The following is a 12,666-nucleotide window of genomic DNA, read 5'->3' as shown; positions in this document are numbered from 1 at the left end:
TCTGAATTTGGTCACATCTGAGAACAAGCGTCTATATTTGATCACATCTTGGAATAAGCGTCTGTAGTTGCTTACAATTGAGAATAATTCAAAGAGTCAGTTTGTATTTGTTAACAGCTGTTGCATTGAAAAAACGACTATGAATTTGGTCACATCTGAGAAAAATTGAAAAAGTTAATCTGTATTTGTTCAGAATTAGAATTTTTGTGTGCAATTTTTCGAATTTTTTGCCTCTCTTTTCGTTTCTTAATTTCAAGATTTTCAATATTTTATTTCAAGGATAGTGTTACAAGGCCTCAAAAGAAGATGCTTATCGTTTGCTGAGAGAAACTAAATTTATAGAGGGCAAAAAAGAGAAGGAGTGGCATTGGAAGAAGATACAAGATACCTTAAACAAAATTGGCCCCAAAAAAAAATACTACTACACAATAGAAGAGGCGATGAGATATCCACCTCCCACATTTAATGCGCTATGTACATGTTCAAAATACTCAACAGATTTGGGTGCGTTGCAGGTTCCTGAAGCATATTATTATTAATTTAATTTTAAATAAATTGAAAATAAATGATTTATTTATTTATTTATTATTGTTTTCTTTTCTATTGTTCGATTGAAATTTTCGGAGACATTTTAGAAAACAAGATCAATGTCCTTTTATAAAATTTACGTTTATTTGTTTATTATTTATTTAAAATTTTTTTGTTTTTGATTTTCTTCTTTTTCAATAGATTTTATTAAATAATTACAGTAATTTTTTATGGGATAACAATACTGTTTTTTTTTCTTCCCTCATTGCACGATATTGCTAAACATCGTTTGTAAAGAAACAATATCGTACTTAGAAACAATAAATAAGTATCAAAGAAAAATTCACCCGACTTTCGTTTCAAGAAAACCTACACCAAAAATTTAAAAGGAAAATTCATCCGATTTTCGTTTCAAGAAAACCTACACACAAAATTTAAAAGAAAAATTCATCCGATTTTCATTTCGGGTATTAGTGCAAATCTTTAACATTTTCCATAATTGTTTATTATTTAACGAAGAATGGCAACGTTTGCAATCAATAACAGACACTACAACATTGCAGTTCCAAAGACTAAAACGGCACCTAAAAGAAGTCAAAGAGAGGAAAGTATGAACTGAAGCTTTCCTGCATATTTCCTCACTAGATTCACCCATGAAGATTGATTTTGTACGCTAAATTCGTCTTTCGGTTTGTTATATCGAAAGTGCTATGTCTGCTATGCCTTCGATGACTAGTTTGTGCAATTGGTAGGTACTCTTGTATTTTTACTCCTCATCGTAAGCATCTAGCAAAAGCCAAGGCAAATACAATGTAATTCGTGTTGTCGACTGAATAAGGAATTCAAAAAGACTTTTTTTTGGAAAAAATTTAACAGATTAAACAAGTGGTAAGAGATTTTTTTTTTAAAACAAAATTAGGCCTTTCTTTGTGACATAGTCAGTAACATCCAATTGACAAACTGCAACGGCGTTTGCGTTGATAAAGCACTCAAACAATTGCTTTGGTGATTATAATTATAATTTTTGCGCGCGTTTTAAACGAACGGTTTCCGTTTAAAAGATGTTGTTATATAGAAAGAGTAGGAAGTGCAATTGATGATTGGTTCGTTAAGGATATTGAATAGTTGGGAATTTAAAAATACATATGCGTAAAAAGTTGCTTATAAGCAGCTTAATAAGATAGGAGATAGGTGGGGGTCTTCGCTGTGCGACGATTAATGCTTTTTGCTGTTTCTTACAAGATGTCTGTGCTTCCGGAAGTGGCTAATCGTAATTTAAAGTTGTGTCGGATAAGAAGATAAACAGGTATCCATCTGTTCGTATGAGTCCGCAATAAAACCGCGCACATTACAAAAAACCATTCATTTTTTGTATTGTAATATTTTTTCCCCTCTATTTTTTTTTTACAATTGAAAACAATTTGACTGATAATTGCAACACTCATAACAGACTGACTCCCTCAAAACTTTATTTTTTCTTTTCAAAAAAAAGAAAAGAAAACATCGTCTGCACAGTTTGTTAGCAGTTTCTATTACTTTCTATTACTCTTAGCTTCGAATACTTTTACTTTCAAAACAATACTGGACCCCAACTCTTTAAAAAAATAGTAAACTCAAAATTCAAATCGAAAATTGTGATAGACAAATCCGCCACGACGGTTTTTGGGTATACGAACTGCAACTTCTTATCCAAGTTTGCGTTTTTTATTATGACAAAACTGGGTAGACTAACGAACTCATATCATACTCATACCACCCGTAAATATCATTTATCTCTGATAGCGTTCGTTACAAAAATGTTATTAAATTAATGAGTACTGAAACAAATTCACATTTTATTAACAAATTTCGTATAATATTCAATTTTCAAGTTCAATGCAATACTCAAGAAAGTTTTAGATTTTCCTTAAAAAAAAAAAAAAAAAAATATCCATTGCAGTGAAGAAAAGATATCTAATTCGTATAAGCAGCATTAAAATAAAATTAGTGGCAAAACAATTTTGTATAGACTTTCTCAGAAATGTTTTTCAATTCAATCAAAACATGTAAGAATTTTCCTCGTAAATTGATTTTCAAAATCATTTTGTTTTGTATACAGAGACGAGTACAAGTCCTTCAATATCTACAGGTTCGTTATAAAATATGAAGTTGAAAATAAAAAAAATATATTTTTCTCTTCGTGTTCTCTGAAAACAGTCTATAAAAGTTTGAAATATTTTCAATCGAATGGAAAAAATAATTCAGTTAAACCTTCAAAAAAGCATGCAATATTTGATCGAAAAAAAGAAAAGAAAAAGAAATAAGAGAAAAATATTTTCGCTTCTACCACTGATTTGAGGGTCTACGTTCTGCGCCTGGCGCAGCAGATCCCGAAAAACGTGGTGAAGAATTGTTAGACGAAGTCGATGCTATGACGGAATTAGCAGCTTCATGGGTCTGAAGTGTGTGTATGGCCACCAAAAGTTTTTTGCGGGCTCCAAAAGCAGCTATGCCCAACTCTATAAGGTTCTCTTCACTTAAAGTGGTGAATATATCTAAATCTATTTCGTTTAAAACAAAAATTTCTGCAATTGTGTAAAAATACAAACAATACAAAAATATGAAAAATTCTGTTTCTGAATAAAAACTTCAAGCTTACTTATATAATGTTCTAGGCCCAAAGCCACAAGTACCGATTGAATATCTTTGCATTGGTGCAATTGCAGGCGACGGTTGGTTGGTGTTGAATCAACTACACCCGTTGTTGTACCAAGATTATAAGGCGAATTCAGGATACCAGCTCCCTGCGGCCAATTTACGCTACTTACTGTCCCAAGATGTGCTGGTGATGTACCGCTCAGACCCATGCCCATCCAAATGGTATTAGGCGTACGCAAGTCACCAGCCATCGGCGGACGTTCCATGGCTTTGTAGCCCAAGGTCCGCTGCAGATTAGCAGGAGAAGCACATTTGCTTGAAAAGGCGGAGGAAACATAATTTTATCGTTAGCAAACAATTTACCTGACAAATGTTTGGATCAAAGTGTAGATTGCGATAACTTTCAGCGTTGCTTGGTGTCATTGATATCATTGAAGCAGAAGAGTTATTATTTAAGCCTAGTAAAACACCATCGCTTGAACGGCGGCCAACGCGTGAGCCAGCTCCTTCACTAGAATAGTTGGAGTCCGGCGAAAAACTCGAAGGATGCTGTCCTCCAAATAAATTTGCTTGCGGCCCACTCAAACCGAAGGGGGGATAAACCTGCTCCAGCGAGGTGGTGCTGCTACTATAACTCTGATAACCACTCGTGTTATTACTGCAACTATTGCGAGGCGATAATTGCTGTAAATTATAAGGTAAATGCCGCGACTGCGGCGGTTGTGGCGGTAGCATTTGCGAATAACTATTGTTGGGATTGGCCATCATTGAGGCAGCAAAAGCTGTTTGTTGTTCGTGTTGCTGTTGTTGCTGCTTTAAATTATTGTTGTGCATTTGTAAATATTTCTCTGTTGGTAAACATACATTCTTTTGAGTAGTAGGGTACAAGTCGTACGTAAATTTTGTTTGTTTTTGTTCATTTAAAGTTTTCTGATTATCATTGATTTTTTCGTTTTTATTGACGTTGGCATTGTCTAGTGATGACAATCGCCAATTGGGCATTCCTTTAGGTGTTCTTTGATTCTCCGTATGAACTTCGAGCAGTGAACTCAGCAAAGCTAAATCTACTACGCGGAGATTGTTGTCCTGTGGCATAAAATACATATCAGGTATTTCTGGCTTTACCAGTGGTGTTGTCAGACTTAAGATATCATGACGTGCTTGGTAGGCTTTATCTGGAAATGGACACGATTATATGGCATTTCTCACCGTTATAAACAATCTTTGAAATAGCAATGCTCACCAATAAATTTCTCTAAGCTTTTGACGACAATTGCCAAAGTATTCTGTCGTTGTTTTTGTCTTAAACCGATGTAGACACCGTCCTTGGGGCGGAGACTCATTACGAAAGCTGCTTCATTTTCATTGTCGGGAAAGTCGAAAATCAAAGCAATCGGTAAATTGCCCTAGGAACATTTAGAAACTAATTATAAAGACCATAATGAGAGGAACAGAAAAAAATACCGCCTAAGAAAAGATAGGGGAACAGTCTAGATGGTCAACGCTGGAAAACACAGGAAATGAAACAAATACCAACAGAAAGATAAACAATTAGCGACAAAAAATGTTATAGCCTACACGATCTATAAAGAAGGATAATACGACGCGAATGACATGTAAAAGAAGAAGAAAAAATTCTACCAATTAGTCGGAGCAATAGACCGGAAATATATTGGTGAAGTAAATAAAACTTTGTTAATTCTCTTTTACTTACTATTATTTGCTGTCTAGCTCTATAAACACCATTTATGGTGCCGGTTATATTCACTTGAGATTTCTTCAAGGGTTTTATGTTCATATCATTTAAATCAGGAAATATAATCTACAAGAAAAGGAATAGATAAGGAAATAAAATAATCGAGAAATTTGATATAACGTGAATGTCAGAATTGAAAGCTTATTTTCAACTAATTAGAGTGTTTCGCTAAGGGCGTCACATCTTCAATTCTGGTAAATCTGGTAATTTTCAATGCAGTATAGAATTTTGTTTGGTATTTCCCTTTTTTCTTTTTTCCAATTTTTTTGTAATATATTCCGTTTTATTTAGAAATTTATTTTCGATTTTGTTAACATGTGAAATGTGTGTTCGATGCTATTAGCGTGAAAAATTTGTGTCCGATCCAGTTTTTCGAAATATTTGTATTGTTTCCAATGGGTTTAAGTAAATCTACAATTTCTTGTACACTATTCATATATGATATAGGCGCCTCTCGTTGAATTTTGTCGGGAATAACTCGTATCTCCTTTCAAATAAAAACGGCACCTCATTCCACAGGTAACCATAATAAGATATAATCTGATCTCATCGGCGAATCGGATATTTTCCCATAATAGATCAAAAACAACTCGCAATCGATTGTCGTCAAAAATATCAAACGCATTTGCAATTTTCCCTTTATATTTCGCATTCACGTAGAATGTAAATATTAAAAACAGTGTGAGCCGAATTGACTTCGTTTCGAACATCATATACTTATTGATCACAGTGGTTTACCGCGACCGTAGGTTGAAGCTTGTACATGCCTACAACATACGAATTGTGGAAAAAAGCAAGCATTCCAAGGCGAGAGCGTCTGCGAAAGGAGTCTGTGCATTAGATTCTCTAAGGAATCTTAACGCATAATTTTAACGAGTTGGAACAAGCCTAATCGGCGAAAAATGGGTATTTTGTATTTGAATGCATTTGGAAAATTTTCCGCAATTGTACGAAGTAATCCCAAGTTCTTAGTTTAGTTTTAAATGATGTCTGCAGGAAAGCTGGAAACGAGGGATTGAAAATTTCAAAAATGACCATTGATCAGTGGGACCAATAACTAAACGGACAATATTCTTGGATATTAATTTTGAACAACCAGCTATGTTATGCGGATTTCAATTTGCGGTAAGCTTATGTCTCGAAGTTCTCTTAATATTTTTCAGAGAATTCAAGCTTTTAAATAAAAATTATGTAAAATATAAAATGAATGAACATGTTAAATATAATTTCAAAATGATTGTTTGAAAATTTTTAAAGATTATTTCGATGTTGGATGCTTGCTATTGAATCAAGGATGAAAATAGTATTTGTATTACACTCCAAATACTCAAAAGGGGGTAATTTTCTAAGCAAGATCTAGAATTTATATAATTAGATGAATTTCAAAGTTAAATTAAAGAAAGAAAGAGAAGTTTCACATGTCGCGCATAAAACTTTTCTCAAATCAATTAAAAATTATAAACATTTATAGAAATCACCTTAGTTTTCGTTCGCTCCATTATACTCAATAGATTTGCATTATTTCTGCCTTTAACTATATCATGATGTTGGGGCGATATTTCCAATTGCATGTGAACTGAAATCTGGTTCTATCAGAGACAATAAAAATTTTATAATTAGCGGATAAGTTCGAAAAGTATAATAATAATAATAATGGTAATAATAATTATTTAGTGCCGATTTTCTTGAAAAATTATACAAACTGCTATATTGCCACAAGAGAAATTGATCAAAGTTTGAGTAGCTTCTTGAACTTGCGTAGCATCCTTTTCTGATCCTTTAACCAAAATAAGAGAGGAATGTAGTTTTGGACGTGACGAAAAAATGACCTGAAAAAACATTAAGAAAACACAATTGTAGACGCTATGTAAGATTGATGAATAATATGCTTTTATATACCTGTACATTATATTTCTCCTCCACCAATGCAACGTACGGTGTGGCGCGATTAGGTTCAGAGTCTACTGGCATTACTGGTAGTTCGAATGACATCAACAAGGGTGTAGACAGTCTAACTAAAGCTCGAGCTTTTTCCACACCTTCTAATGAACCACATAAAGAGACCTGATTAGACTTTTCGGTAGCACTAGAACGGTTCGAATCGGGAAAATGTATATGAGTAGAGGTTTCCTCCATAATACGTTTTATATTATTGCCACCTCGGCCAATAATATAAGAGTGATCGGTATAGGAAACGTCCATTTTCATAATAACGCGAGTGCCCTTGAAGCAAAATAATTATAAACATACGTTTTTCACATATTGTTAGATTCGAACTAACTTTTGAATCTAAGCTGGCCAAAATAAGTTCTTTAGCCCGAGCCACTTTCTCGGGTTTGCCCACAATGCGTACGTGGGGGTCTTTAAAAAAGAAAAAATTTTAATTGAATATTATTATTATGGAAAATAATAAATCTCTTACCCTTTTTGCTTTTGGCCCCGATTTTAAGTCTACAAGGCCAACTTACATGGACCTCCGTTCTTTTAGAGACCTGTATTCAAATATAAAAGAAACATGTATTATTATTATTATTATTATTGTAAATTTAGCCGGAGAATAAATTCTAAGTCTAAAATCTTAAAGCACTAACATATCTAAGGCTTTCGGCTTTATTAAAATCTTCGCCTGGGAATTAATATCAAGTATTCATCGTTTCAAACGATTTTTTGCTTTAGTTGATTTTTCAGTGATTCGATCCGAATAGCAAAATCTTACGGATATCTGACTTTAAATGTAGGTCAACGTCTAATACGCAATAATTCACATAGATTAAGAACAATGTTCCAGAATTTCTTTTTGGCAATTGTTGCTGAGTTAACTGACGAATTGGACATAAAGTCAATTTTTTCGGTTAACAAATGAACAAACGAACAAGACCAATATGAGTTAAAATTTTCCACTGTATAGGACTAGTTTTGATTTTTTTCTAAATATACTTTTTGTGGAAGTTTTTGATAAAATGTGCAATTAAGGTGCTTTTGAATGAAACTCACACTTTCAAAGAAAAACTCAGCGCTATTTAGATCCTCGATATAGCTTTCCGCTGCAGAATGAAAGTTTAATAATTTTTTTTTTCAAATTTTTTTTGCCAAAATTACATGGCTTACTCTTTATCATTTGCTCCAATTTTTGACGATCCACTTTGAAACGTTCGGTATGCAATTCTTCTGGATTCGCAACACCCAACTTATTAGCTATTGTCTTAACATCACTCCAATCACTATCAGCAGATGATATTTCACTTTGCGTCTCACTGGGTGCTCCACTAGATGAAGCCAAAGCAGCTGCAGCAGTCGCCGCGGCTACTGAGGCAGTCGATGGATACATAAATTTATTAATAACCGAAATCATAATTCTTTTGACAAGGAATAATTAGAGCAATAATAAAGTGACGACTACAGGAGTTTGCTGGTGATTTGTGTCGTGGATATGAAAATGAGACGTGTGCGTCGCTTAAAATGAATGCTTAAAGTTACAAAAAGCGCAAGCCAAAGGTTGGTGAAGGCGCTAGCATACGCAATTTTGGTGTGTAGAAGACGTGTAGAAGTTGGAAAAGCTTTGAAAGAAAATAAAAATCAAACGAACCGCGTTATTTCTCCTTTATGTTTAACTCGAACTTACTTTAAAATTTTTAGCAAAAAAAAAAAATCAGAAACTAAAACGTTTCCTTAGTGCAAGTATATAAAATACTTCTTACAATTTTTTTCACTTCTTCAAAAACAAGCAAAATATTCATAACAAACAACTGAAATTGTTGTAAATTTTTATAAAGAGGCATTTGTAAGAATATCAATATTTCTTTTATATTATATTTTATATTATTTTTTTTTCTTTTTCACATATATTTATTTTCTTTTTTTTTATTTTTTTTTTTAACTTTTAGTCAAAATTCACTTTATTTTATTTTACTATCAAGTTCACTCTCAAGACTGAAACTAAACTAAAATCGAAGATCTGTTCTTTTATCGTGGATTATTGGCATGAAATGTACAGGCAAAATAATTAACAATTAGTCTAACGGTTTAGTAGAAAGTTCAACGACCCCTACATAACAATGATATTATATTCGCTTTGAGTAATTATCGTTTATTTGCTCTGAACACATTCACTCTCTTTACAATTTTTGACACTTACCTTCTAAACGACATTTTGTTAATCGTGGTTAATGTTAATGTATAAAATGTATAAAACACATACAAACGTACAAACTTCATATAAAAGTAAAAAAAAAACGCTAATAGTTGTTGCTAATTTTAAACAATCCACAGTAGCGAACTTTGCACATTTTGCAAAGGCATAGGCTGGAGTCACCAGGCTATTGGTAATTGAGGTAGCAATACCAATATGAGTCACAGCATATGAAGACAGGTACCTAGGCTAACAAACAAATGAGCGTATTCTGTTGCATGCTAAAGATCTATATGTCGCTATTGATATATTTATTATGATTTGCATTGAACTGTTTCGATCAATTCGCAATTGAAGTTTCTTAACATATGTAGAAGTATTCTGACTGCGTTTCTATTTTCAGCTTCGCTTAAGAATTTTTGTTGCTTCTTCTGCTGCTTAGCTAACAAAACATTGGTCTCTTCTTTTGCTTAAAAGTTTTTTTAACTTATAATTCCTTTTTTGTTTATTCAGTGCGTGACGTTTTTCAAAATGGCGTCACTGCAATTGGATTTTTGTGCAATTGGCTTTATTTGATTGTTTGTGCATGCGTTGCTATTTGTTGTCTATCTCTTCCACTGTGTTTTTCTATGCTTTTCTCTCATTAAACATTTATTATTTTTGTCGTAAAAGCTATACTATTTTTGTCGTAAGCTATACTATTTTTGTTGTAAGCGATACTATTTTTGTCGTAAGCTATACTATTTTTGTTGTAAGCGATACTATTTTTGTTGTAAGCTATATTATTTTTGTCGTAAGCTATACTATTTTTGTCGTAAGCTATACTATTTTTGTTGTAAGCGCTACTATTTTTTGTCCTGAAAGCCACCACTAAGTTAAACTGGTAACACATTTGCTGTGATTTGTTCATGTAGATTTCGGTGAATTTTATTGCAATATCACAACGAACTTGCCAGATCGAAAAAACATTGATTTTCTGAAAAGAATAGTACGCATTATTTGAAAAACTGAACTCGTTAAATCATTTTTTGCTGATTTGCAGACTCCCGAAAGAATAAGAACATTTAACGATAAAGCGATATGAGCTTTAAAATTATGTATTATCTTATAATAATAAAATTTGAAAATAACATTACAAGCCTTATGACTCGCCAAACTTGAAAATGCTTTTTCGATATTCATATAAAATCTAATTCGCATTTATATTTTGAATTTCATGTAAACTCTACTTTGCATTTATATTGCGATGCCGAAAGGATAGTAATGAAGAAAAAATGCAAAAATTACTTACGCTCTCTGTTTATCAAAAGCCAAAATACAAAGCTCAATGTATCAGGATTATTTTTGCCATGAAACATTATTTTTGTTTAAAAAAGCGGGTAAACTTTTAATCGAGAAAAGAAAAAAGACCAGTTATAAAATATATTTGGGTATTTGTGTATACAGTTTTCGCTCATGCATGACAAGTTTTAAAATTTCATCAATTGTCGGCAATTTGCACTGAACTACTAAGATGTAGTTTTTCGGTATGTTTTCTTTTGCTTGTGGAGATTAAGTGAATTAATCTAATCAAGATGCCTTGCATGTCGACTGAAAAAAATTTCCCAAAATTGTTGAAGGAAACAAATTGCCCTTATAATCAATTAAATAAAATTACCTAATTGTCACCTGTGGCGACAGTTTACCATATTTAACCGATTTTTTCGTATTCTATGTAAAATATTTTTTAAGTTTGTACCCTTAGATTAGCAACAAATTGTTTTGCTTATTTCCTTGTTCTTGTTTTGAACATGAACTTACTGTTTAAATGTTATTCCTTTCCCATTCAATTCCTATTAACCGACCAGGTTTTATTGTTTTTGGCTTATATTAATAAAGCATATCATTTTTAACACTTTATTTGTTTTCTTACATACTTTGTGTTTTTCGCAAAAAGCGTATTAATCCTATGCGCACTTAAAAGTTACAAAATATATTTATGTGCAGATATATAACTTCCAGGAGGCATCTAAAACTGACAAGGGCAACTATATATATACATTTATTATTTGCAGAGCTATATATGTATGTAGATTTATAAATTATACAAGTATATAAATTTATAATTATATTTATAAATCGCAAAGGACTATTAAAAATTGCTTTACGTTTTGCAGAATTTTTGAAATAGGGCAATAATGGAATGAAACAAAATCGAAAGTTACAACCCTGCAGATTGCAAAACGATAACAGTTTAAAATGCTCGACAAATTTCTTATTAAGCTTTTAAAATTTGAGCTTTTTAAGGAAGCTTTTCATGGTTCCTTGCAAAAATAAAATTACAAAATTATTTTTAAAGTTCGGAAAGCACAGTGCGATATGCAAGAAACATAAAAAAAGAACAAGAAAAACTAAAAATTTTAGCGTTAATATATATATTTGTCTTACATATTTTGTAATATATAGTTTGTGGTTTCCTGTTGCATTTTGCTACTTTGTTTACATCGTTATTAAAATTCATCTACGGTTTTGTTGTTGCACTTCGATAGCTGTGGAAGCTTGGTCCTTACTTATATACCTAGTGTAAATTTTACACAATTTTTGACCATAGCCTTTTTTGCTGGAAGACAGAAATTGAAATAGAATATTAATAGTAGCGATATATAAGTTTAGATGATGGTCGGTACATTATTGGAAAACATTGTCGGGAAATTAATCCAGAAGTTATGAAATATTTACAAGAACCGCAAGAAATCTCCATTTGTAGAAGTGTTAACTATTTATGAGTTATTTTTTCATAGATTCTTATATATATACGTATATTTGAAACAACATTTTTTGTAGGATTGCTCTTATGACAATGACATATTACGTATACATTTTTGTTATATTGAATAATATGAATATCGATAATCATGAATATCGCATTAGGTATATTTATATTATCATGATTTTGTTTAATTACATGTAGAACTTACAATCTATCTATAAAGACACTAAGCAAGTTTAATATCAAGTAGGGAAAAATAATGGAAGTTATTGTCCGGAAAAAACGGTTGGACTTCTTTTAATTTAAAAAATTTGTAATGCCAGAACGAAAAAAGTTTGATTTGGAAAAATGCAGGATGACGAAGACACATTTGGTGGAGAATGATTTGACATGGTTATGATCAATGATCTTCGATTCGCTAGCATGATTTTCAAAGCTATCGTTGTTATAAAATTCTGTTCATTTTGCTCCTCTGAGCTGTCATTGGCGCATCCAAACGTGAACAAAATGCTCCCACTGAATTGTTAGAGCGGTCGAAGCGAGCTACATTCTACTTTGAAAACGTTTTAAAGCTTTTCTTGCTAGGCAGTGCTTCATGGGCATTATATATATATTATATACATATATATTAATAGGCAGTGCGAAAATTTCTTGCGGTCTTTCCCGACAGCAGGTTTTCCCAAATAGCTAGAAAGATAATTAGTGTTAAAAATACATACAGTTATGCAGAGCAGGCTTACGTCTATTTTGAAAAAAACTTTCAAAGTGACCGGCTGTGCTACAGTAGTAAGACATAATTTTTAAAATGAAAGATCAAAGTAAGCGTAAAAGACGGTTCTTTTTTATTTCAGAAAAGATTAAAGAGCT

The 12,666-nt window shown here is 32.2% G+C and overlaps 1 protein-coding gene across 2 annotated transcripts; it reads right to left on the bottom strand.

The window, feature by feature from the left end:
• Window positions 1-2,335: 2,335 nt before the first annotated feature.
• Window positions 2,336-9,114, bottom strand: LOC119642927 (protein bicaudal C). 2 transcript variants are annotated; one of them, XM_038042242.1, is made up of 13 exons: window positions 9,057-9,114; window positions 8,030-8,478; window positions 7,916-7,965; window positions 7,344-7,413; window positions 7,203-7,282; window positions 6,821-7,144; window positions 6,625-6,750; window positions 6,400-6,510; window positions 4,880-4,987; window positions 4,409-4,571; window positions 3,529-4,340; window positions 3,167-3,452; window positions 2,336-3,092 (listed from the first exon to the last, which is right to left on the bottom strand). In XM_038042242.1, exons 2-13 carry the CDS (start codon window positions 8,271-8,273, stop codon window positions 2,851-2,853), a joined length of 2,616 nt encoding a protein of 871 aa, XP_037898170.1. In that variant the 5' UTR covers window positions 8,274-8,478; window positions 9,057-9,114; the 3' UTR covers window positions 2,336-2,850. The 2 variants fall into 2 exon arrangements, with proteins under 2 accessions (XP_037898170.1, XP_037898169.1); XM_038042241.1 differs by lacking the exon at window positions 9,057-9,114 and adding an exon at window positions 8,544-8,686.
• Between the last annotated feature and the right edge of the window lie 3,552 nt (window positions 9,115-12,666).

The sequence above is a fragment of the Glossina fuscipes genome, unplaced genomic scaffold (genome assembly GCF_014805625.2).
Source record: "Glossina fuscipes isolate IAEA_lab_2018 unplaced genomic scaffold, Yale_Gfus_2 287, whole genome shotgun sequence".
Lineage (NCBI taxonomy): Eukaryota > Metazoa > Arthropoda > Insecta > Diptera > Glossinidae > Glossina > Glossina fuscipes.
This window is presented reverse-complemented; position numbering and strand designations above follow the sequence as displayed.

Bases quoted from the DNA above. Each gene is read 5' to 3' on its own strand.
- LOC119642927 (XM_038042242.1), bottom strand. From the start codon at position 8,273: ATGATTTCGGTTATTAATAAATTTATGTATCCATCGACTGCCTCAGTA. The intron at 7,966-8,029 runs GTAAGCCATGTA...TTCATTCTGCAG, and splicing joins ATTGGAGCAAATGATAAAGA to CGGAAAGCTATATCGAGGAT. The intron at 6,511-6,624 runs GTTTGTATAATT...TGTCTCTGATAG, and splicing joins TCTCTTGTGGCAATATAGCA to AACCAGATTTCAGTTCACAT.